Below are 27,019 nucleotides of genomic sequence, written 5' to 3' on the forward strand. Positions count from 1 at the left end.
CAGGGTACTGTCCATTCCACTACATCCCCTGTTCAGTTACTTATGCCCTCTGTTCAAAACCACATCGGTCTGCAGAGAGCAGTTCTATTAGCACATCCACATGCCTTTGCAAACCAGAGATTTTCTAACACAGGTACAGAGTAATTATTCACAGACTGAAGTAGAAGCCAACAATCAGAAAATCTTTTACAAATCAGAGAATGAGCTGCAAAACCTATGCAAATTGCAAGAGACCTTAGGCCTAATAGTTTTACTTGTAATCATAGCCTAATTTTGCTGGATCAGTTTCAATTTTTTAACATCCTTACATCAGTTTTACCTGACAAAACTTCAGCAAAATTAAAAACTGATCTTCAAATTTTCAAAACCAGATGCCATACAGCAGGACAAGAAGGAAAGTGACACACAAAAACGATTCCAACATAAGGTGTTGGAGGAATGTATCAGCTGGGATTAAGTAATAGTGGCGAAGATCACCTCAGGTGCAACTTCCTAAGTTGTTGGAAAACAAAAGCCAGAACAAAAATAAATTTGAATCTAACGAAATAATGGATTTGTCAGGAAACAGAACATTTTGTTTTTGAGTATTTTAAATGTTTCTGAATTGAAATAACTTTAGTAAGGCAATGTCCTGTCAACAAAAATTAAGCAAATTGTTTTTCACTCTTTCATTTTTTGCTTTTTAGGCTGAAACGATCTAAGGAAGCATCCACTGTATTGTGCTTGCTTTTAAACTGTTCTGATGAAATCCAAGCGTTAATAAATATTTTCTGGAGACCATTTTGATTGCTGCAAGAGTTCTATTTAGCTTTTTCACAAAGCTTCTTTTATAAGGTCAGCCAGTCTCTTGAAGGCCTGCAATGACACAAATACGGTTTGCATTTATATTCCAGCATTACTTAAATAGGCAACACACCAAACCTGTAAAACTACCCTAACCATATACAAACTCAGTATTTTATACTGCCAAATTCTGCTGATTTTCTCTGTTTTCCTTTTATAACAGCATGTATGGGCTTTGATTGGACAAAGTTTTCACTTCTCTGATAGAAAATAAAAGGCAGAGTTTTCTGAGACAGAAAAATACATATATTGATATTCAAAGGTTATTTGGAGTTCAGATGCACCTAAAGACTTGTATTTTTAATACCAGTAGTGATCCCTGGAAGACCGTATTTTTTAACTTAATATAAGCGCCTAGAGGCTACAAAGGTGAAAGAAAAGGAAGAACAGTTGAGTGAGGAAGCAGATAAAAGACACAATTTGACAGTCAGTAGTACGGTTGTGAATTACTTTTACAAAGAAGGAAGAAATAGAAGAAAAACAGAAGAAGAAATTGAAAGGCAATAGAAGCGCTCATCTGTTACAAACCTTCACAACTGAATGGAAGTACTGAACTGTTTCAAGCACCTCAATCAAGTGAGTATTAAATCTGCACAAATAAATGTCTATCTTTATTCCCACTGATTTTACAGATACAGCCAAATAACATCCAAAATGTTCCTAAAATACACACAAGATGAGTTCCTGAGAAATTAAATTCAACATATATGTCAATTGTATGAAGAAAAGCAATATTCTTTCTTATAAAGGATTGACAACACACACAAAAGAAAACAGTAATTCAATCTTGGGAATGGAAAATCTGCAAAATAAAAGGTATGTGATGCCTGCTAATGCAAAAGCAAATAGCAAAACTTACCCTGACTTCAGTAAAGCCTTTATGAATAATATCTGGGAGGATTAAGTGTGAGACTCTACATGTATGAGATACACAGAAAAATTTTAAGTGGTCCTAAAAATTTGGTACCTTTCAGGTCATTTGGATATGAGTATCTTATCTAAGAAACAGCTAATACTGCTTCAAAAATACTGCTTAATCACCAAAGTACTAAAAAACCTACACAAACATTCAAGAAAACTCGTAAGTAAAAAATAAGGGATCATTATTATGTGAAAATCTGTCTTGATAGAATGTGGAAAAAAAAAATCTCACTTACCAGATCCATCTGGGCTGGAGAAGACAGAGAGAAGGAGGCTCTGACATAAGAACTAGGCTCCGAACTATTGATATTGAATGCTCCTCCAGGAACAAGTAACACCTAAGAAAAATGAATTAGCGACTCAGTTATCACCACTTCTACCGTTTGAAAACACTATGTTAAATTAAATTTGAGAGGGCTCACTTCTGAAACACTGGCATCAGAACATGGCATAATGTATTTCTTCCCTTCAAAATGAGAAGCCAAAACGTGCAACCTGGAATCAAACTTTTCATAACAAAGTCAAAGTGCTCTTAGGTTTTGGTTATCTAGGCTGGTGGGTTACCAGGTCTGGCTTATCGTCACAATGTTTAAAAGCACCCGTGAACTGGGACGGAGTTTACTCAGTACACAGTGCTGGCTCTTATAAATAAAATCACACTTAATATCTCTTATTAAAAAGATATAGTGGACAGCCATCATTCATATAGGTACAAATATTAATACTATATATATGTTGTATACATGACATATTGTACTATATATTGTAATGGTTTAAATTTAAGTAAGCTGATTAAATATCAACATCTGGATACAGACATGAAAATATTTTATTAATGAGTCAGTAACTGACAGTGCCTGACTTGCAGAGTCAATGAAGGTGCACAGCAAGTTCCTCTGCTTTTTTATGTGTACGCATATGTGTGGATCGGATAGGTACAGTAAATTTATTTTATCCTTCCTTCATTTCATTTTAACATAATAAGCCATTAAACCACAGGTCATACTTCTTTCTGCAAAGCTTTTTCCATGATCAGCTGCTGTGTATCAGAAATACCCTTTATTTTGATCCACAAGAACATGCCAGCAGCAGGAGGGTACCATTCTGCCAAGTCTGGAGAGAGAGAAAAGAAGAGAATCAAGAAAGAAACTTCTGCCCCACCTTTAACTGGTACATCATAGATTCAGTGATGTTGTAGATTTGTTGCTCCAATGAACTCAAAGAGAAAGTAGGCCACAGAGCCAGGATGCCACTTCCCAAATTTAACGTACTTCTAATCATGTACGTGTGGGCTTACTGCACTTGTGCTGGTGTCCTCAATACTTTTTGTGAAAGAAATCCCAAACATTAACAGACTACACTTGTTGATTACTTTCAGATCAAGTAAACAACCTAAAATAATTTTTCTGATGCAGTCTCTTTTAATATCACATTGACTATCAATATGATTTAAAGTGTAGCAAAGCACAAAACTCTTCCTTGAAGTTACAATGATTATAGATTTTTCCCTGAAGAAAAGGAAAGCCTAGGAGTTATGAGGAGGATGGGAAGGCTTAGAAGAGATTTATGTCTTAAACTGTGTTTGCAGACTTGCTGTATACCTTTTTTATCTAGAATTCTTTATCTGGTTTTGGACATATATTTGAAGAAACTATTTATTGCCTTGACATCTTCTCCAGCTTTTCCTTGATGTATTTAAGCATTACATATCTACAAAATAAAGGTATGTCTTCCATAATATTATGGCTCCTATTACTAGAAAACATGAAGACCCTGTAGTCTTTTACATGAGTATATTCTCACAATACATGTTAAGGTAGTCCAGTGCTATTACACTGTTTCAATACTTGGGGAATTGAGACAAAACGGGGCTACCTAGGTCAACAACTCATGGTTGTTCAGACCCATGCAGAAAAAGAAGAAATACTTCCTATCTAAGAATCTGGAATTAGCAAGAGTAAGTACATTAATGATCGTGTGGTGCCCAAGTACGGCTGTCCCATGGAAGTATCATCTAAAGTACGTGGGCAGTTCTTAAGCAGTTATTGCTGAGTCCACGTAGACTGACTAAAACGAGTGAGGCACTAACTGTAATTGCATTATTGTTGATCAAATTCTTTCTGTGCTCCATGATTAACCACAAAAGGGGACATTTGAAATTGATTTCTGGAAAAAAAAAAGATTATCACTACTGCTATATTGATTGTTTATATCTTCTTTTAAATTAAGGCCACTAAACCTGGCTATTCCAGACAGAGATTTTAAAGACAGAGATTTTAAACATAAAAAGTACAAGAACACAGTGGAGTGAAAAACATGCTCCTTGTAAGACTGCTTTACACAGTAACGTGGTGAGCTTTGTCGTCACCATCTTCTCGTTGCACCAGAAAAGCATGAAAACAGCAGCACTAGATAATTTGTCCTAAGCTTAATATTTAACGTAACTGATTTGCTTATAGTGCTTATCTGTCACTTCAGTCAAGAGATGAACTTCAGCAATATTTCTTGAACACAAAGATGATAAACAGCTAGGAAAAAAAAAGTAATTAGCTGTGTTGCACTCACTGACCTTTTAACCACTTGTCAGCAGCAATGAGCATTGCATCCCGCTGGGTTCTGTAGAAGTCCACCACTCTGAAAGTAAATTATCAATTCAAAGTCATGATCTCATAGTGCTTCAGAGTCCATTTGTTTCCAAAGGCAGAAACAAAGCTTTTCTACTTGAACAGCTGAAGTGCACATTTAATGAAAATACAAGCATTTCCTAGATGGGCACAATGCAGTACACTGTGTGTACAGAACTTTTATGTGTCTCAGAGAAGTCCCGAATGCTTGAGCGTGTCTACTACAAAGCACTGATCAACCAGACAGAGGAAGTGGCTGTGTGGCTGCTTCTTAAGTTTTACATACGCCATGGAAACTCCTTATTTATTATATCCATTCTGTCTATTATATCAGTGGATACAAGTCCTGTTAGCAACATTTAGTGCACAAAACAGGCATACTGAAGAAAATCAAAGAAAGACCTCTATGCAGAAGCACAGACTCGATATTTGTGTATTTGGGTTGAATTTGTGTAATAGGTACACATGGAAATGGTGTTTCACAAGGTAAAAAGCACATCATATGCTAAAACTGTAATGACTATTTGACAGCTTCCCCTTTTCTAAAATTCTGAAGCTATTTCCTTCACATTTTAAGTAAAACTTTCAAATAATTCAATTTCTTACTCAGGAAAATGATCCTAACTCAATTTTCAACATGGACAAGTGTTGTGCAGTGGCTTTTGTTGATATGAGACAGCTGTGCAACGGGAGGCACAAGAGAAATGACTGATACAGAGTTCATAAATCAGATGCAAATGTCTTCCCATCTCTGTAGAGAAAACATACTTAGTGATTTGCACAATTTCACATTTAGATTTTTTTTTAATACTCTCTGAACCAACAGCTTTGGTTTCTAGATGTATTTTATTGCACCTGATAGACAAACACTAGCACCACCAAAGGCTTACACAGTTTTAGGACTCAGCCTATACCAATTGCTACATTCTGCATGAAATGGTAAATCTTACTTAAGCAGTTTTTACCACATCACAAATTCTGTTGCAAGTTTTTTGCCTCTCTGTTATCATTTTACTTTCATGTTGGAATGAAATTACAAGCATTAGTACGAGAAGAATTCCACAAAAATGTAGCTGCTCCAAATGACAGGCTATCTCCCACTTAGAAGCGTGATCTAAAAAGTCCACCTTGCTCCAGTGAAATCACCTGGAAGAGGCTGCAGTCAGCTGTTGGGCCTCATCAATAAGTCACCTGACAACTGAATCTAGAAGGTGATAAAGGGTTGCAGCTAACCTACTGCAGCACTATTTTCATTAGCCCAAGAGAAGGAGCAGTCTTCTTGCTCAAACAAGGATACCTTTTGGCCTACAAAAAGAAGGTAAGTGAAGAGATGTGTTTAGGATATATTTTTCTAACTGCTGAAAGTTAAGCTAAAGTGTGGTTCAAGTTTCCCTGCAAACTCTATCTTTATGTTCCTAATTCTTAAAACAAGGCAAAGCTAGGGCTGCTGTATCTGCTTTTGTTTCTTTTTTTAAATACTAGTTTTTACAGTATGGATGAGAGGCAGGTGCTCAGGGGACAGAAGTGGCTGTCACAATGAGATATAAGAACTTTTTCTGTGCTTTGCCTGCATTCCTATTACAGGTCTCTGCAGAGCGTAGCACACTACCCACTGAAGTAGGAAGCCTGGGGCTCTAATGGCATCAGAGTGTGGCATCTGAAACGAAGCACAGAAACTCAAAAGAAACTAGGCTTCCCTAACATAATAAATGAAAAACAAATGTGTGTCAGTCAGTATGTAAGAAATGCCTTGCTGGGTTAGACCTTAGCCCATTGCTCTGTCTCCAGAAGTGGTGATAAAGGCAATGTTTAGCGAGTGCAGGTGAACCTTACTGCTCTCTGTAGGTCGTTCCATCAGCATCCACAGTCATAGATTAAGGATGTTAGAGGGCGAATCCCTGCTGAGTTAGTGAGGCAAGAACTCCCTTTATAGAAGCTATGCTGACTCTTTCTCAACAGGCTATGGGCTCAGTGATCTTTGCCTTTGCTATAGACCCTACCACTTTATCAGGGATGAACACTTTATTCACTGGCTTAGAGGTCCCAGGATCTTCTTGAGTTCCCCTCAGATGGGAGCTGCATAATGACTGTGCCTGTGGACCAACACATTGTCGGTCTGTAGTGGTAGGTTACATGCCCTGACCTGCATGTCTCCAGCTTCACACTGAGCTCCTTCAGGACTCTTGTGTGAATACTATCAGTCTTGGTGACCTGGCTTGTCCATTTGGCCTAATACCGATGCACCTCCTCTGATCTGCTTACTGCAAAGAATATTTAATGTAGGTACAAGAAGAAGACAGACAGATGATGGGATTCGGCATATGGCATGACCCTACCTGTCTGTATGCTCCAAGAAACCCTTTTCTCCCCATTGCTGAAGCAGCTGTGATATCATAATCTGAAGAAATAAAACATATAATCAATATTGTATTTTAAACAGGACTGTTCCAAGATATATAGCCTGATGCATTATTCAAAATTCCACACAGGCAAGAAAGTGCATGCAGGGTCTCTTGGAGCCCTTTATAAACAGAGGTGGCAACAGCAACAGGCCATTGTAATCCATGTTACTGCTGTCTCCAAGGATCATGGCAATGTTTGGAAGTGGGGGAAGCGGAGGGAAAAATGGATGGAGAGTTAAATATAGTAATGAGGGAGAAAAAGGAAGGCAATGTATATTGCTTTACCTTCCTGCCCAATTTGGCTTCTCTGTTTTAATACTGCCTCTATGATGAACTAATGGAGCTGGGAGATGAAAGCCATACTTAGATGTGCTCAATGTCTCAGTTCCTTGTTATTAACCATAAGGGGGCTGTAGTTGGCAGCCTGCTTTGTAATGCCTTTGTAGGCTGCCAGTATTGTTCTAAGTACAAAGTAGAATGAAAACCAGAAAAAAAAAAAAAAAGATTCTTTCAATGTATGCCTTTCACTGAGGTTTTTCAAATGAACCTTCTAGGAAGAGATGTAAAGTATTTTAAATCTTGATTCTTGAAATCTGAGGGTTAAGGGCATATTAGCTGTGCTTTCTATGCACTAAAACACCCTCTAGTTCTGGCTGCAATTTCTACAGTGGTCTCTCTTCCTTTGGCAGAATTCACAATGTATGTGGTTATTATAAACTAAACTGCAAAAGTGCACTGTGAAAGTGCAAAGCTGTTTGTTTGTTGTTTCTTATGACTTGGAATATATTATCTTTTCTAAATACAGTTCCACTGGCAGTTCGGTACTTGCCTGTGTGAAAGTGCTGGTGTGCATTGTTGAAACCTGGATGTGCAGAATAACTCTGTCGATAAGAGGCTTGGGTCCTGTCAGAAAACCTATTCTTAACCTAGGAAAAAAAAGAAAAAAGTTACTGCAAAAATGCAATGTGCTGACACTTCGAGTTACGGTTTAACTTGTAACTGGGAAAATGTGTAACTGTTTCACTGATATTATAAGGATCTTTTATGCATTTAACTTTATCTGTATCTTAATACTATCCTAAGCACCAGGCTTATGCAACTTATGATCTGAGTATCAAAGTCATGGAATCAAAACATTTAAGGGTTTTTAATGCTTATAGTAGCTTCTTAGTTCTGAGACTTCAGGACATATCCCACATTGTAAGCTTTCCTCTGAAACCATAAAGATTACATGAATCAAAGGGAAAGAAAGATAATTTTTCACATAATGAGAAATTATGAATGCTCAGGTTTTATGAAAAACAGATGGGAAGTGGCAAACATCTTTCTCTTTCACTCTCCTTCAGTACTGCAGAACAAAGGTAATTCAAACTGATAAACTAGGTTCTTTTTCATGCCTCAATTCTTATGAGTCATCTTTACACACTGGCTGAAGTTTTTCTTTGAAGAAAAACAGAACCAGTAAGTTCATATCAATCTTTGTCAAAGATAAAATTGCATCACGCCTTTTTGCAGTGTCACTTCTGAAAGTGCAATCGCACTTAGCAGCATCTTGTCTCCTCACTTTCTCAGGGATGGGGTTATAATCCACTAGCTGCCAGTGCAGAATTCACTTTACTTTCTTATATCTATTAAGTTAATAAACAAAAACAAGTTGAAAATCAAACATGTTTTTCAGACAGGTGACAACAGCCTGAAAGAACTGTAAGGCTAGAAGATAAGAGATCAATGTAACTCTATGAATAGTTTCTGCAGGATGATGCCATCGTTTCTATTCTGTATTGCAAGTTCAGGGAGTCTGCTGGAATGGTAAGAGAAGGAAAAATGGAAAAAGAAGAGAGAAAAGCTCCTAGGAATTCCAGGAACAGAGCTGGAATCCAGCATCTGTCTGCCTATATGATGTCTGCAAGAATGGGCTGCCTGGGGAGGATGGCTTAACTATTAGTATCAGAAGAGAAACAATTTAGAGTTAAATGACTGCCAAAAGATGACATGAAAAGTTAGTGGACTGAGAAAAGTTGTGGATCCAAAAGTACATTCCAGAAATGGACAGGTATTAGATGAAAAAACACTGACATGTCTGATCATTTTGTATGAAGTTTCAGTTTTGTGCCTAACTGAACAGGCAATGCTGAGCAGTCTGAAGCTGGCCTTACCCAGATGAGAGAATTTTAGAGAAAGAGTCAGTCCTGATAACTCGGCCATCCACATCCATTGAGAGGAAAGTTGGAGCCCATGGCTTGGAAGAAAAATAAAAATAAAATTCAAGGTGCTAGTAAGGATTATGATGAAATTATTTTCTATACTATGAGGACATAATTAATTTCTTAAATATTTTGATAGTAAATATTTTACAGATGTGCATTCAAAGAAAAAAGCAGTAACTTGCTGACAAGTGATTAAGCTAGCTGAGATGCAATTACAATATTCTATGAAAGTCATCAAGAAATCAGCCTTCTTATTTTTTGATGCTTAGCCCACTGTTCAGCATGCAAGTGTTCAGTTCAAGTTTTAGTATGATGGTGTAAGTAGGTGAGAGAAATAACAATTTCTCTCCCAAGTCTTTTTTTTTATGGACTGAACAGATACTGCATTTTCTAAGATAGGGCTCTGCAGCTTTTAGTTTTACCTTAAAAAAAGAAAATCAGAAGATATGACCAAATTTTGATGATTTGAGTTCAGCACACTTTTTCCTTATCAAGAATTCTACATTTATACCTTCTCCCCTTACAGTCCCTAACAAAGCTACACAATGCTATTCAATAAGTGAAGAGTTTTATTGCCTCCTCCCATAAAAACATATTGCAAAATAGAAAATACTGAACTTTAGCTTCTACTAATGTTTTACTGCTTTATAAGACCAGCTTTTATTCCTGAAGTTGGGTACTTTTGCAGACTGTGCAACTGTAGAAACCTGTGAAAACAGGTGAACACTCCACTGTTAACCATTTGAAGGAGGGAAGCTGCCTATCCAGTACTACTTCCTGTAGCATCTGGGAGGGGTAAAAATAGGATACAGTAGATTTGGAGTGGGCAGTCTTCCACTGAATGAAAGAGACTGGGCTGAAAGGAACATGAAGAGCCTGCTATTTTCAAGTGCTTCTTCAGCAGCATACTTGTTTTGCTCTGGAGGCAAAGTCTTTGCCATTTTCTGACTACTGCAGGAAATTCTGTCCTGTGTAAGGCCTGATGAATTTGAACCGCTGATTAACAGGACTGATGCAATAAAATGCCACAAGGGGAAAACAACTGAAAGTAGCATAGACTGAGAGGCGTACAACATGAAGAAGGAGCATGCAGGAAGATGCATGGCTCAAGCCTTAGTTCTCTTCTCGACCAGAAAAGGAGGTGTTTCTAAGAAGTATGGAAGACAAATTACCTTTGTGAACTGAAGAAAGTAGTAAGGATCATCTTCTATTATGAGGAAATCGTATTTTCTCGCAAGCTAAGCAAATGAATAAAAAGCAAAGATTCTTTAAAATGTAAAGACACTGTAAATTCAGTTCTTCCTATACTTTGGGCCTAGTACGAGGACCATATTATGATCCTATGGATTGCTCATTCACTATACACAAGGCCCTATCAAGAGAAGCTTTCAAATGCCCAATTTAGACGTCAATCAATTATAAGGGTAACATGGTACCTGCAGTACAAGGACATGTGAATAACTGAAGGTCTGCTCCATATAGTGTTCAAACTGTGCAGAAAACTTGCAGTTAAGTCCAATTTGAAGCCCATGGCAAAGATACCAGCCAGCAATGGGCTACTATTGCAAAAAAGATTTATCCAATGCATAGTCCACCTCTGAAGAGTTGTCATGAAAGAGGTTCTGCTAGAAATAAGTTCTAGGAGGAATGTCTACAAGACCAACAATGGGCCCAAGTACCACACATGGGTATTATCCTCAACTGAAATTAGACTGACATTAATCCATTTTCATCTACAAGGTTCACAAGGCCCCAGTTATGTACCTCGTAAATCTCCTTCTTGCGCTCTGTGGTCAGAGAGTTTCCAGTTGGATTGCAGCCATTTGGAATGGTGTACAGGAATTTGGGGAGGTGGTGGCTACGATCTTTTACATCTTCTGAGCTCCAGGTAGATAGAATTTCCTTTAGAGCTTTTGGAATAATGCCATGTTGGTCACTAGGAACATTAATTATGTTACAACCCAAAGGTCTTAGCTGTTGATAGGAAGAACAAAACTGTCATAATCCTGCAATTCAAAGATCTTCCTTTTGTCATTGGCATTGTAAAATTTCATTGACACAAAGTCTTTCTGACTCTGTTTGCTTATGATTCAAAAGAAAGTTTGCCTGAATTTGCTGTGAAGCTTGTCAAACTTACCACATTACTCTTTATTTGTGCTGTTAAGCCAACTAAGAAATAGGTAGCTCTTATGTCCAACTGCTGCTCTTCTATAGGAAATCACACATGGTTTTGCAAGCAGAAAGGAATTTTATGAATTTGAACTATGTTCTCTCAGGACTCCTCATGCTCTCACCACAGATGCTCAGTTCATAGCACCTTCATTTCCTACTGACAATTTACACTCTACTTCAGTGGAAGTGCCAGAACTATAAGCTACTCTTCACTGACAAAGGGCAAAGAATCTGTTCTCAATAGATACGTTGAGCATTACAAAGGAGAATTAAATTATGTTACTGCAATGACATATTGACAGCAATATGAAAAAAATGTAGGTAAAATATCAACAAAGCAGCATGCTCTCTCCCCTTTGTGGAATTTCAATTTGTACCGTGTGGGGCTCTGCATTTTTAAGTAAAAAGGCAAGTTGCTGCATTGTCAAAAATATATTCCTAACAAAATATATTTGATTAGATAAGATATATTCAAACTTAGCACAGCAAATACAACAAAATTCCTTCTGATGCAACGGGAGACTAGACTGAAATTGTAGTGTATTATCTATTCTAACCCTTCTTACAGTTCTTATGCATTTTGGAGCTGACATTCAATTACATACTGATTGAGTTACTTTTCAGAAGTAAACATGCTATTTTTGTATTGTTCTTAATTCATATCTTCATACTCATATACTCAGGCCTATTCCAATTTTGTATTATATAATCAGATCATTAAATACTTCAGGTGAATGTGCTGACATGATAAATGACCCACTTGTTATAAATTTGCTTCAACCAGACTAGGTTGTGATGGCTTTTTTTACAATCCCAAATGTGACCTCAGCCCTCGATTGAACAAGGATTTGGAAGACTAACTTCTCTCTTGAGTAGCTTTCATAGAATTTTTAGTAGGAAAGCTTCTATGAATTAATATTTATGAACTTAACTGGACTAGCACTAAAAATTTGATTTTTAGATACGTTTTTACAGTATATACAGACAGTGTATAGAAGCCTGCAGATCGGGTACTAAATTGCTGTTTACTTCAAATGTAAGATTCGCAAGGTTTTGTAGCTAGAGAATACTCACAGCTGCTAGTGTCCCTGAGTATGTAGGTGCATCCAAAAGGATGTTGTCCCCAGGATTAATGAGCATTTCAAACACCTGTAAAAGGAAAGAGTCTATTTTAGAAAGATTGTGCCATTCTTGTACAGATGCTTCATACTTTTGACTTCTTAGTGAGATTAAAAATCTTGATTAGGTATTAGTAATTCCCTAACCACTTAATTATGCTGTCTGTGAGAAAAGCAACGAACAGATGAAAAATCTGCTTTAGTCAGAGTGGACTGGAAAGGGTAATTATTTAAGGAAGCCTAACATAATTTGAGTTATGGTAAAACAAATAATGCACCTATCTACTTACTACTGCACTACTTGAGTAACATGAAAAGTTATGCATAGCATATTTTCTGACAGGGTCTTTGATTTACCTGAACATTCATGCAGTTCTGACAGTTTTATTTCAGTTCTATTACCTTGTACTGATAATACTGAGACATATATTTAACAAGGTACCCTGCGTATAGTTATGCAGTGGCACTTAATGCTGAGTATAACAGAACTGATGGAAGAATAAACATCTCGGAGAAATGCTTTTAATGCACGAAGCTTTTGGTCTTACTTTGCACAAGCCTTCCTGGCTGCCAGTTGTGACACACACTTCCATTTGTCCTTGTTCAGGACTGTAGTTGGCTGTGGGGGGATTATGTAGATTCCGCTGAAAATCCTTTAGCCAAGACAACAGCTCTGGAATCCTGAAACATTAATAAAATAAGGTGTATCTAACATCTTTATATAGGTTGAAGCTAGGCTGTTTCTCTAAATGACTGCCAAATCTAGCACACAGTCCTGAGTCAGATTTCAACTGTTACACAGATACACTTACATGCTGATTTTTATGACTGCTTTATCAAATGATCAAAATGAGATAAATGTTTCTTATGGAAAAGCAGAAGAGATGGCCACACACCAGATTATCATACTGAAACCTGAGCGAAAATGACTTGCCAAGGATGGAGTAAGGGTGGAGGCTGAACAATATCCACGTCTCGGAGTCATCTTTCCACACCCAAAGGTTGCAACGTGACAAAGCTTGCAATACTGCTAGTACTAGGCTGCAGACAATAAGGATTTTTGAAACAGATTTTTCAAAAAATATGTTTTAGGATCTTGCAGAATGCTCACAAATAGCTGAGTTCATTTAAATAGAAGTCTTAACTTCACTGATTAATGCTCTGTGTGCTTCTGTAGATACCTAAATATTTTTGCAAACTTGTCACAAGCCTGACTTAGTGGTGTCTGCTGGGGAGTTCATGAGTGTTAAAGTAACTTAATGATATGCAATTTTTGTACTAAAAATGACTATTATAAATACCTCCACTCCACAAGTAGTACATACTGACTCTAATACATGGCACCAAACAAAAGCAAACCAAATACTCTAGAATCTAGAAACCTATGTATTGCAACACACCTATGTATTGCAACACAGTATCTTTTAATGACTATCTTACTACAAATCCTAGCGATTTGGGAGTTTGGATTCTCAAGTACTAAGAGTCAGGAAATGCTCTGGCTTGAGAATTACTATTATTAGGGTGTGATTTTTTTTTTTTATTTCATTGGCTCAAAAGTTTCCACTGAAACTGAAATGTAAATAGTGAGGCAAACTGAAAGAAGCTAAATGTTTTTCTAAAATAGGTTTTTCAGAAAAAGTTTGAAAAACACAGGTGAATTAATGCAATAATAAAGGATTTTATGATCCTTTGATTCTGGTATTTTGAAGTACAAGCAACTGTGACAGATACCCTGCTGAGGCTGAGTACTGGAGAGCTCTCTTCATCAGATCTTCCCCAATCTCAACAGCAGTTCCATGTTCAATGGCAACAGTAGCCCTCTTAAATGGAAAAACGTTAGGATTTGGTGCCCCTCCAGCCAGAGAGATGAGAGATGGAGGAGACTTCTGCATCAGTTCAGCTAGAGTAAAAGGAAAATACCTTAGTCACAATTTGATTATTGCAACACTGATCATATCCTTTAGTCAGTATATAATAATGGTCCAGAGAAGTTTGTTCCATTTCTCACTTTATTTTTTTAACTATCCTGAATTCAAAAGGATGAGAATTCTTTTTTAAGCTTACCTTTCTACCTGGATTAAATAGGTGTTGAGGGAGTGGGGAGGGAGACCTGGGCAGGATGAACCAGAAAAAAAAATTGTAGTTGTTTTAGAATAAATTATAAATAGCACTTTTCTCTTATCTGGACTATTATACTATTATAAAAACTTTGTGACTGATGTCTTTTAAGCTTCAAGAATTTAAAATCCTTATGATCTTCTGTTTAGACTTGTAATGATTTGCTTTGGTTTTTGTTCAGTCTCACTTTAGCTAATGTGTCAGTAGTGCAGCTATACTGATAAGTTACATTTATGATTGCAGCTTTTCTATAAGGGAGTGGGAATGTTTCTGGCAGCCCAGCTTTAGTTGCAGAGGCACTGTGTAAATAATTCAGTATGAAGAAAATGTTAATGACTCTTGCTTTAAAGTCACAGTTTCACAATCACTCAGATCGAATCTATGCAGCACAGACTGGACCTTAATCCAGCAAGGGCACTTGATTGCATTAAATGTAAAGCTCACAATATGGCATTCATGCTGGCTTGAGTTTTAGATCCGATATAAGAGGACAGATGACACCAGATGTGGCTTAAAGGATCCTGTTTTGGAGTTTGTTCTCCACTACTTATTAGAAAACTTGAGCATGGGGAGTTAATTCTTATCAGCCCAGCAATATGGGTCATGTCTGTGACTTTTGATCTGGTAAAGAGATATTTATTTTGTCACCAAAGCTGCAGCCTCAATGTGTCTTTCTGCATGAGCTGTGCTACTTAATATTTGTGTTATGCTGCATATTAACGTATCACTTGAAAAAGTATAGAGACTGGAGTCAATTAGCTGACTTAACTGTACCTGTATGAAGCATTTTAAGCAGAACAGCAAATGCCAACCCCTTACCAAGAGAGGAAATTGACCCCTGAAGGCTTAACTAGTGATGTATGTCTCATGCTCTGATCCTGCCAGGTTCCTGTAGGTTTCAACTGAGTAAACAAGTAGGCAGCTAACCTCTTCTATCCGTCACACAGAAGACTATGTAACATGGTAGCCTAAAGACAGTGTGATATAGAAAAAGAAAGTGTGGTAACACTGAGGGGGTGGTGGTGGTGAGGAATTTATGGACATTAACAGGATACAGGAAAGCCAGGTGGAAAGAAATATGCTGGGACTGAATTTCAAGTCACTAGCAGTTACTTGTTCCTGGACAACCAGTATAAATTCAATAGCAAACTGTGCCAAAAGCTTCAGAGGTAGCAGCAGAGATTTCCCAGGCACATGTTGAAGTGACAATACTGTTTCTTCTGTCTGGATGAGTTTCTGAAATGGCTCAAGCCTATTCACTTTATTCCTCTTTATACCTGCTTGACATCTCAACTTGACAAAAGTCAAAGCAGTTAACTGGCCTTGCTTGTCAGCTTACAGCAGAGTTTTCTTTCAAGCCTTTAGCCATGACACCCCAGCAAAGTCCAGAAGGTAGAATGATACCCTTCCAGAGAACCTGGAAAGAACAGGCATATACTCACTCAGAAGTCTTATTGGAGATGCTTTTCTCGCTGCACTCACAGAGGTGATGAACCGAGAGTAATTAATATCTATGGGGAAAGATTAATTAGTTGGACATGAAGCTACAAAAGTGAAAAGGAACCCCAGTTCTTTTGGTATGTGCATCTCCCACAAGTAATGCTGCCAATGTGTCATCTCCATAGATGTGCTCTATTATAAATTAGATATCAACTTAGTCATGTTAAAATTAGTGCTGGAACTTATTTTCCTTTTTGAATTAAAGGAAAAGGTTTCTACTTCATACTCATGGCTTCTGTCACAGCCTCCCAATGACACCGGCACAGCGAGATTAGGCCAGATGCTGCTGTTCTGACAAACACATAGCAGTACAGCTTTGGGGAATATGTTGGTGTGCCAGTCAACAGAAAAAAAGGCCCCTTCCCCTCCCCTTATTGCCAGCTGTGGCGTTTTAAAGGCAGATTGCAAATGTGAAGATCTGACAGACCTCAACCATAGGCTCTTCTTTTAATGAGAATTCAGCTTTATTTGGCCGTATTAAGTATTGCATGTAAAGTGCTTTAACGATTGCAAGCCATCATTACAAGTCACAACACTTGTCAAGTTAGAGGTGGATTTTTTTAGGAAGGATAATTAAGAATGTCTTTCAAAATGCCTCAGAAGTGTGATTCCACCCTTTTCCCTGGGGCCTGTAGAGATTCAGTGGATAGTGAGCCAGAGCCCTGCGGGAAGCCTCATGGCCTGTTCTCGCAGGAAAGCTATTCCCTTCATAAGGGAAGCATAGGAATGAAATGAAGGGCAAGACATGTTGACTACCAACTGTGCTTTTCTACCGAAATCACAGAAAATAACCCTCTAGCAACCACAGCAACACCCATGTGCTGGCAGTTATTAAAAATGATCCGTTGAGCGAGGCAGCTTTAAAAAACTCAACCTCAGGCTTTCTAAAAATATTGTTAACTTCCTTCACCCTCATCTGCGTCTCCCCCAGCAGGAGCACGCCCAGGCCCCGCCGTAGCGGTGTTGTCTGTATTACATACAGAGCCCGGCTCCGGCTGTGCTTTAACGCATATCCGAGGCTCTGCCCCCCCCGCCTCCCCGGGGCACTCCACCGCTGCCCCCCTTCCCGCAGGGGACACGCCACCGGGACGGAGCCCTCAGGGCTGCGCCGGGCGACGCGACCTGACTGCCTTCCTCCGCTCGCTGCGGGTACCCCCTCTTCCTCCCGCGGCCCCTCACGGCCGGAGAGGCCGGTGGCGGCCGTTGGCCGGGCCGCGCGCGCACCTACCGGCAGGACGGCCTGGAGCGGGCAGCAGCGGGCCCCCTTCGCCTTGCTGGGCATGTGCGGGCCCGCCCGCTCCGCGTCCGCGCAGATGGGGACTGGGGCGGCCTCTGGGCGCCGGGGGAGGGGAGGGCAGTGAGCACCCCCCGGGGCAGCTTCCTCAGCGCCGCGGGGTTGCCTGGGCCCTGGGCAGTAGGCAGGGCCGGGCCGGCGGCTGGTCAGGTGGCTGCAGGCAGGGCGGCCGCCAAAGCAGCTCAGCTGCGTTTGGCTGAGCGGGTTTGGACGCCGATCGCGTGTAGGTTTCGTGCAAAAGTCGTAAAACGCACGGCTCTCCCTGGGTTCCTTCTGTGTAATGCTCTAGAAAGGCGAGCTGTAGCTCGATAGGTGCGGGGAGAGGGGAGGTGGCCGCGCCGAGGGCCCCGGGCTGCAGCGCGGGCCTGCTGCAAGCGGCGGGGCGAGGCGGGGGGAAACGGAGGAGAACGTGAAACCTCCTGTCGTTTTCCTGTCACCTGGAAGGACGGACTAGTGGAACTGGCGTGCTTGGTCAATACGTCAGTTTTCAAATAAAATCATTAGTTTGTAAATCGCTGAAGAGGCAGCGTTCTGGAGCACGAGAACTAAACCCGGCGTTGCGGTGCAGCCCTCGCTCGGGCAGTGATGGTGGAGTGACGGGAGGAGTGTTTTTCCTGGTGCGCTAAGCTTCGTGAAGCAGCATGGATGAAGGCACTCGCTTCGGCTGAAGCACAGCAAAAACGTTCACATTTTCCAAGCAAATCATGCTGTAATCCACTTTTATCATGTTTTTGCTAAAGCTGCCACTGATAAAAGGGAATGGGATTTAGATCAAAATTTGAAGCAGGACATCTGAAACTAATTGTTTTGGTTGTTTTTTTTTTTTTTTTCCCCACAGATGATCAGGATCAGTTGTGTTGTGACTTGTTGCCTCCTTTCTGGGTGTCACGTGCTGTTGTCTGTGCAACACATGCAACTGCAGCTGCTGCTACTTAAAAAGGTCCAGAAGCGCAGTGTCATTTTCTAGTCATGGCTCTGGACTTCAGCATTGCAGGGCTGCCATGGTCCTTGTTCCTGAGTACAAAATGGAAGAGACAGGTGTAGGTGTAAAGCAGTCTGAAAAAAACAGTGCAAGGATGTGGGAAATCAGGCATGCTTTGCAACATGTAGATCTTCCTAGTTAGCTTGGAGACAGGAGAGTAAAAATACTGGAAGGGATGAGCACTGGAGCATTTCTAGGCTTTGAATCAGTAAACCACCAGGCTTTAAGGTTCCCAGTGCCACTTTTTAACTGGCACCTTCCAAAACCTGCTCAAGGCAAAAGTGATGTATGAGAGTGAAATGGCTATAGAAAAAACAGGAGGTGCTGTAGCAAGATACCTGGTTTTTTTTTTTTTTTTTTTTTCCCGGTTGAATTTGGGTGACTTTGTGCAGTTTTCGGATCCGCTGAAAGGCTCCGTAATCGAGTGGATTGAAATAGAAATTGAGTTTCTTCCTAGTTTGTGATGTAGGTGAAGAAGGATTTTTTGTGTAGCTGGTATGTGAACACTTTAATGTGTTCATGTAATGTAGCTTTAATGTCCCAAAGAATTTCAAGTTTAAGTAGTTGCTGTCTAATAGTGTGATATACAGGCAAAAATAAAAAATAGGTATATGAATATGAAGTAACCTAAAGAATGATAACTTGTAAGAAAACCACTGAGTATGCTGACTATATCCCCAGGCAGCCACAAATGGAGAGATACCAAACTTCTGTGGGGAGCTGACTGTGAAGACACCAGTTGAATCTGAGCTGCTTTTTGTGTAATCTTGTTTTTCCATTTCCAGGCTGTCAGTGTTGCAGTTCGTGGCACAGGCCAATGCCCAGAGAAGTCAAAAGAAAGATTTCCATTGATTTCTGTGGGCTTTGGTCTCTTAGCCAATTATGGTGTCATTCTGTTGAAACAAATAAAAAAAAAAAAAGAAGAAATTAGAAGAGTGTGCAAATGTTTGGATGCTTATCCCTGCTGGATTCATATGGCAGATCTCTGCATCACTGTTTATATTCCTTAGCAACCACAAGTGCTTTGTTTTCCTATCGTGTAGGAATAGCCATTTCCTTGCTGTCTTTGTATATTATGTGCACTCTTAGAACAGTGGCTGTTTGGTGCAAGTCTTAGATAAATCGTGAAGCATTGGTAAGGCCCACATATGATTGTTTCTGATGAGAAATATCTCCTGTCATCTGAAAATTTAGTCAGTCTGCAAAATCTCTGCACGCTGAGGCTAAGCTAAGTCCAGTTATGTGTTCAAAAAGACAACCAACAAACAGAGCAAAAACCCTGAAGCAATTTGACTTAGGAGAACAAGGAGATTAGGCAAATTATGTTCCTGCACTATTTCCTTCTCCCGTAAGGACTTCAGAAATACCAAAACATTATTCCTTTTAAGATGACCAAGAGGGGAGCAAAGAATTGAGATAGTAAACAACAAATTTCAACTGAGATGCTGTTCTTGTAACTGTATAATTCCAGGACTGGCGGATGAAGTTGCCAAGCCACTGGCTATCGTATTTGAGAAGTCGTGGCGGTCTGGTGAGGTCCCCGATGACTGGAAGAGAGGGAACATAACCCCAATTTTTAAAAAGGGGAATAAGGAAGACCCAGGTAACTACAGGCTGGTCAGCCTCACCTCTGTGCCTGGCAAGGTCATGGAGCAGATTCTCCTGGAAACCATGCTAAGGCACATGGAGAGCAAGGAGGTGGTTGGTGACAGCCAACATGGCTTCACCAAGGGCAGATCGTGCCTGACCAAATTGGCGGCCTTCTATGACGGGGTGACGGCATTGGTGGACAAGGGACGAGCAACTGACATCATCTACCTGGACTTGTGCAAAGCTTTTGACGCTGTCCCGCATGACATCCTTCTCTCTAAACTAGAGAGACATGGGTTTGATGGACAGACCACTCGGTGGATAAGGAGTTAGCTGGATGGCCGCACTCAGAGAGTGGTGGTCAATGGCTCAATGTCCAAGTGGAGACCGGTCACGAGTGGTGTCCCTCAGGGGTCCATGCTGGGCCCGGCCCTGTTCAACATCTTTGTCGGCGATATGGACAGTGGGATAGAGTGCACCCTCAGCAAGTTCACCGATGACACCAAGTTGTGTGGTGCCGTTGACATGCTGGAAGGGAGGGATGCCATCCAGAGGGACCTTGACAGGCTGGAGAGGTGCTCCCGTGCCAACCTCATGAAGTTCAACCAGACCAAGTGCAAGGTCCTCCACCTGGGTTATGGCAATCCCAGGCACAAATACAGGCTGGGCGGGGAATGGATTGAGAGCAGCCCTGAGGAGAAGGACTTGGGAGTGCTGGTGGATGAGAAGCTCAACATGAGCAGGCAGTGTGCCCTTGCGGCCCAGAAGGCCAACTGCATCCTGGGCCGCATCAGGAGAAGCGTGGCCAGCAGGTCGAGGGAGGTGATTCTCCCCCTCTACTCTGCCCTGGTGAGACCCCACCTGGAGTACTGTGTCCAGTTCTGGAGCCTCCAACATAAGAAGGACATGGACCAGTTGGAGAAGGTCCAGAGGAGGGCCACGAAGATGATAAAAGGGCTGGAGTACCTCTCCTCTGAGGACAGGCTGAGAGAGTTGGGGCTGTTCAGCCTGGAGAAGAGGAGGCTCCGGAGAGACCTGATAGCGGTCTTCCAGTACCTCAAGGGGGCCTACAAGAAAGATGGGGAAAGGCTGTTTGGTAGGGCCTGTTGTGATAGGACAAGGGGTAATGGTTTTAAAATAGAGGGGGGTAGATTTAGGTTAGAAATTAGGAAAAAATTTTTTACGATGCGAGTTATAGAACACTGGACCAGGTTGCCCAGAGAGGTGGTGGAGGCCCCATCCCTGGAAACGTTCAAGGCCAGGCTGGATGAGGCTCTGAGCAACCTGATCTAGTCAGGGATGTCCCTGCTCCTTGCAGGGGGGTTGGACTAGATGACCTTTGAAGGTCCCTTCCAACCCTAACCATTCTATGATTCTATGATTTTATGATCATTTTAGTGTAAAGTGTAAATAAACCTAAGAAGCTGCAGTGTAGCTTGGGATACTATATTTTTAATAGTTTTAAAGCATGTTTATTCTCTAAGATTTATTGGGTGCCGTATTTGAAGTGATCATTTCACATCTATTAAATGTGAGTCTATGGAAGAAAATAGTAGTGTCTACAGAGGACCTAGTCGAGAGTAAAACTCGTGGAAGGGCTAAAACGTCAATGGTGATGGTCCTAGAGGTGTAAAGGCTGTCTTTGAAAAGCCTGGTTTGTGAGCTTGCACCGGCTTTCGTTGACCATGAGATGGCGCATACGCACTTCGTTTTCAGGTATTGAGCTAAATAAAAATTCAGATAAAATCATACTGGCATATTTTATTTGACTGTAATTGCTTTACTGCGGGCAGTTTCTGAAACTCGAAATTAAGAGTCCCACCTGAACAGCTTGGCTGTCTACATTTCAATTAATGGGTTAAATTTTGGCCAATAATGCTTATTCCTTGTTGGAGACAACAGAATTAAAAAGTAACGCTGTCAAAACAGCGTTACGATGTGAAGGCAGAAATTTTAACGTGATGAATTGGAATGGCTGCCCGTGAGAAAATCACATAAGACCAGAAAATGGATAAGTGTGAGGTCAGCCATTTTAAACATCAGAAGCAAATTGTTACTGCCAAGGACTGCCTTCCACAGGAAAAGTGCTGACTTTGGCATACTTTTGTGTTTGCAGAACACCCTGTATGCGGCAAACCATCACAGGTGTGCAGCAGCCATGAAGATCAGGAAAAATCTCAGCAGTGCAGAACAGTTTGAATCTCGGATGTGAGCATCCCCTCGCACAGTTACTGTAAAGATCAGAGGTACCTCTTTTTCCTGTGGGAAGCTACAACTGCTAGGAGAGTGCTGGCTCTGTGTCTAGAGAGAATTAGTGGAAGTCGTCCTTTGGCTTGCAGATTACTTGAGTAATTTCCTGATTCTTTGTCTGTCTTCACAGACAAGCTCTTGGGAAAGTAACTCTTGTTCTTCCTTTATGTAGAGTCTTTTTCAGTGGGACCCTGATCTTGCTGGCTCCTAATCAGAGTTACTGCCAGGCAAGTAGAATGCTGTCACTTGCTCCGCTCCCTCTCTTTTGAGGGAACTGCATAGTAAAACCTATTTATAGTGGCTTTATCCAGGATTTTGGAACTTGATGCATCCCAAAAATGGGAGAGAGCTTAGGAAACAGTGAAGATACATTCTCAAAGTTACAAATCCTGCTGCCTATCCAAATAAAGTTAAACAGCAGCCTAGGCTCACCTGTATGCTGACTGTGATTGTTGACCATCTCAGAGTAGAAGGACATTCTTATGTCAGTGATTTCTGCTGGTGCTCATTTTGTTACATTCCCCTCCCTCTTTTTTTTTTTTTTTTTTTTTTTTCCTCTTCAGTGGCTAGCTCCTTATTATGCTTCAGAGACTGTCAGATGAAAGTGACAGGACATCCATGGTATTCATAATATTCATAGCAGCTGTCAAATGATACTTAGAGAGAGAGACTTCTAGTTCTGCAGAGTGACAGCTGTGGCTTGTGTATGTTTGAAGCAGCCCTCTGTGCTTGAAAGGTTGTTGCACTCAGATATGTAGCAATCTTATTCTCTGACAACTTTTTTATTTTTTTTTTGTGTACTAGAGCTGTCCTCATGGCTTCCATTTTTGCCTTTTTCCAATCAAGCAGAAAGGAAAGCACAGTATATAGAAGAACAGTTTTCTAGATATTCTAGTGTGAACTCTAGAAAAAACAGACTTTCACAGTAACATATTCCTCCAAAGCAGTTGCTTGTTCCAGAATGTGTTCCTTTGATAGGATGTCTAATACAATGAAATGTTTTCCTTAGACATGCGTCAGACACTCCTGTGCTTTAAAAAAAAAAAGGAAAGCCAGGAGTTGTATTTTTCAGCTCACTTTGTCCATGTTACAGAAACTGAAATTGGATGGAGCAAAGATCAATAATGTATCCAGTTAATACACTAACGTATAAATGAAATGAATCATAAGAAATGAAATGACTTCTCCTGACAGTCTTGAGATAAATGCTGTTCCATAATACCTCAGTCTTGTCAATTTGAATTTATTTTATAGTCAAACAGTTGCTGCCATGTGAACTCTATTGTGTAAATCTCCTGGGAAGTGGATACTCACTCTCATTTGCAACATACGTTATTCCCTGGACTAAGCCTTTATTACCTGTTTTCATTTACTGGGTGAAAGGATTTTTATCCACTGGCCTTGTATGTTCTGTTCCTAGCAAGGTCACATGTTTTAGTTGTTTTAGTCTGATCCAAGAGTGGCATGGAATAAGGACTGATCTAGTAGGGGATGTCCCTGCTCCTTGCAGGGGGGTTGGACTAGATGACCTTTGAAGGCCCCTTCCAACCCTAACCATTCCATGATTCTATGATTCTAAAGGTGAAATGAGATCATGGAAAAGTGAAGTTGTTGCTTCATTCTTGTAATTGTCCAGAGAAAAGGTGTTTCTTGGGTGTGGGGACAACTGGAACTAGACATACATTGTGTTTCTTTGTATATTTTGAAGCTTGTTCTGTTCAACATAGAATAACTTACTGGTTTTGCATCTATCTTCAAACTGTTGAAGATACCTTTTTGTTGTTTTTAATTCTTGGTTAGAATTTGGCTTCTTGTCATGAGAGTAAGTTTATCTTGACTTGGTAATTTATCTGTTAAGTTTTAATTTCTGGGCCTTGCTTCTGTGAGCATAAAAAAGTAATTCAGACCATTCCTCTGTATCTTACTGCAAGCCAAATTTGACATTCAACAGTTGTGATAGAATTATGCTTATGTTCCATTAGGTTTTGTTCTTCTTAAGAGCTAAGTTTCTTCAGTTCATGTTTGAATTACATCTGTAGCAAAAAGAAAATTGTCACTTCTGAGAACAGATATCTACATGTGTTATCAGAGCAGGATGTGGATAAGCAAGATCCTCATATCAATCAGTCTTACAGTGGTTATCTGCCTGCAGTCATTACATGGCTCCAGAGATGATACAGCATCCCTAAAGCAGCCTAAAGATGCTTCTGTCACTCTGAATAGACAGGGAATCTGGGGAAACTGCCTGATGTAGCTATTGCCTTTGAAGCGTGCAAATTCTCTCCTGTGTTACGTACCCCATGATATCCAGTCTTAGCTTGATATACTTCACAATTATTGCATGTAACTAGGACTCTAAAAATCTTGGATAACTTTTGGAAAGGCATATTTTATATTTGTAGAGATTTATCAAATGGACCAGCTCCATCTTGACTTCACTAGCGGCTGTTGTTCTGGTATGTTTGGTTTGACATACGATGTTGTTGTATTTGGCATATCATACTTGCCTTGCTGTTGGCCAGTGCCATTGAGATGCAAAACCTAAAATAGATGAGAAGCTTCAGAAGCTGCAGAGTCAGTCCTTTTGATGTAAAAAGTTTGTGACATTGACAACAAGTTAATATCTAATGAAGGTTAAATGTTCTTCAACATACTTGAAGAAAGGAAAAAACAAATGTCTAGACAGGAATGGGGAGAACAGAGAAGGTGAGGGCCATCCATTTATAGGGGTGCTTCAGGGATACTGTGTATATTATTATTTTTTCCTCAGACCATCTCTCGTTTTGTCCTTTTCTGTCTCATATTTAAGAAGATAATCTCTGTCAGAACATGCTCAAAGCACTGGGTTTCTCTTCTGTGAATGATTGCTACATGTGGCTGCTCCTTTCCTAATGAAATTTCTAAATGCACTTGTTCTGGTAATGCTAATCTGTTAATTCAGGTTGAAGCAAGGTCTGTTCTAATTACAGCCTGTTTTTTTTCTACCCTGTAATCCTTATTCAAATAAATGCTGAGCCTTGCAATTCCAAGAGTGAAAAATAAGCATTGTGGCCGAGATTCTTGGGGTTCTATCCTTGCAGGTGGTCAAGGTGATCCTTTATCATGAAGTATGTTCACGTCTGCCTGAATTCTGCAGTGCTGCAGGATCTCTGGGCATTGTCTCATTTTTTTTCTTCCTTTCCCTTTCAAACTCTTAATTCCTCAGTCCTTTGTTTCTCTGTCCTGCTTTCCTCTTGTACCTGCAGCTCTCTTGGTTCCTTGAACTTACTTCTCATTTTGCTTTCTTTTATATCATGTTCTTTCATATTACATGGAACAGCTCCCTAGTTAAAGCAAGCCCATTTTTTTTTTCTCTCATTTCAGATTAGATAGTTAAGCAACTGTTTTGGGTTATAACCAGGGCACATTTCGTTGTCTACATGCTACTTGGTACAAAGTGTGGTGTGTTCCCCCCCCCCCCCCCCAAACTGAACTCTTCCTTAGGCAGTGACAAACTGTTTTGCTGCTGCTGTGTCTAGTGCCATAATGCACAATGCAAGAGGACAATTGGAATGGTGTATTGTCTGTTAGAATAACAGGACAGATAGAAACAAAATAATGAGTTTTGCAGGTTTGGTAGATATTGGAAATGCGCCTTTAGTAGTGATGGATACAGCTTGAATAAGGCTATATTAGTTAATCATCAAATAATAAAAAGAAAGTTCTAGGAGGGATGGTTTTATCTTGTTTTTAAATAGTACAGATTCTTCTGATGTTGAACTCCTCACTCTCACTTTGTAAAACAGCTTTATTCCTGTGTCAAGTGAGTCTCGATCGTGCTATCATTGTTTAATGTATTTTGTACTTCAGTGTTTGTGTCCCAGACAAGTTTCTCATCCTTTTTCCTCCTGGCTTATCTGGAGCTTGATTTGAATTCCTCAAAGAGACAGCCTCAGCCAAGCTCATTTTTATGATCTTGATTTGTAAAGCACTCTAGCTTTCTGTGTTTTTTTTTATACACCACTAAATTTAAAAAATGATAAACAGAGCTGCAAGCACCAACAGTCCATGGACTTGTACCTCTCTATCAGCATATTCAGAGGAAGCAGTTGCATTCACAGAAAGAATGATAAAATTAACTGTATCGTATAGGCTATGAACAGCATTTTAATGGCATTTTAGCATTCATAGAAAATTCTTAGCTGTCAGTTGCTTTTGTTTTTCTGCCTTTTTGCATTCATGTTATAAATCACTGCTTTTAAAATGAATTTAGAAAGTGCTTTTCTAACACTGTCAGCAATTAAACTGCAGAAGTTAATTCCTCAGGAATTATGAAGTTATATCAATTAGTCTGATTAATTAGTAAAACTAAGGCAGAGATTAGTACAAGGAAGATGAACTGTAGAATGATGAAAGTAAACAGAGAAAACAAGAGTATTTACAAGGCATTCAATATATGACATAATAAAGCAGTTTATCTTTGCGTATAGAATATGTCTGAATTTCCTTCATTTTTTTAAAGTACTGAGTATAAGTAACTGTTTCTACAACCAGGCCATGTTTTTAGGGTAATTCTGGCTAATGCCATGTCTTTTGTGTCACGGACCTAGAGAGAAAGACAAGGGAAAGAGTCTTGCTGATGCTTAATGGTAGATGATCTCCTGCCACAATATTGCCTATAAATGATTAGCTGTGTTTGTGAGAGTGTCCCTGGGATCCCAGGAGTTATGAATCAAAATTCTAAGTCACATATGAGTTTAGAGAAGTTCCTCGTCTCTGTGGTGTGCAGGAATTCTTGGGATGGATTATCACATGGATGTGAGACTGGTAGTTGCTTGGAAAGATTGAGCTGGGGTCAGGATCTGAATGAATATGCTTCTGCTTTTAGGATGACTGTGTATCGCCCATGCAGGTAGTTCAGGCTGAAACTTACAGTAATTTTTTAGAAAACTACTTCTGTTAGCATGCTTACCTTGTGCCTAGCTTAACTAGAGGCCGGCTTTGCTCTGACCTCAT

General features: G+C 40.0%; 1 protein-coding gene across 1 annotated transcript; it reads right to left on the minus strand.

Moving 5' to 3' along the window:
- Positions 1-507: 507 nt before the first annotated feature.
- AADAT (aminoadipate aminotransferase) lies at positions 508-27,019 on the minus strand. Its single transcript, XM_086747668.1, has 15 exons — positions 26,976-27,019; positions 17,137-17,285; positions 15,851-15,919; positions 14,022-14,190; positions 12,836-12,968; positions 12,244-12,318; positions 10,762-10,971; positions 10,170-10,235; positions 8,947-9,029; positions 7,620-7,716; positions 6,725-6,786; positions 4,334-4,398; positions 2,771-2,877; positions 2,001-2,102; positions 508-855 (listed from the first exon to the last, which is right to left on the minus strand). The coding sequence occupies exons 1-15, from the start codon at positions 27,017-27,019 to the stop codon at positions 814-816; spliced, it is 1,473 nt and encodes a 490-aa protein (XP_086603794.1). The 3' UTR covers positions 508-813.

Source organism: Chlamydotis macqueenii, chromosome 4, assembly GCF_036417535.1.
Source record: "Chlamydotis macqueenii isolate bChlMac1 chromosome 4, bChlMac1.mat, whole genome shotgun sequence".
In the NCBI taxonomy this organism is placed as follows: Eukaryota; Metazoa; Chordata; class Aves; order Otidiformes; family Otididae; genus Chlamydotis; species Chlamydotis macqueenii.

Bases quoted from the DNA above. Each gene is read 5' to 3' on its own strand.
- AADAT (XM_086747668.1), bottom strand. From the start codon at position 27,019: ATGAGGTCAGAGCAAAGCCGGCCTCTAGTTAAGCTAGGCACAAG. The intron at 10,972-12,243 runs GTGAGTATTCTC...TCCTATCAACAG, and splicing joins ACTCAGGGACACTAGCAGCT to CTAAGACCTTTGGGTTGTAA. The intron at 2,103-2,770 runs GTATGACCTGTG...CATTTTTCTTAG, and splicing joins AAAAAGCTTTGCAGAAAGAA to GTGTTACTTGTTCCTGGAGG.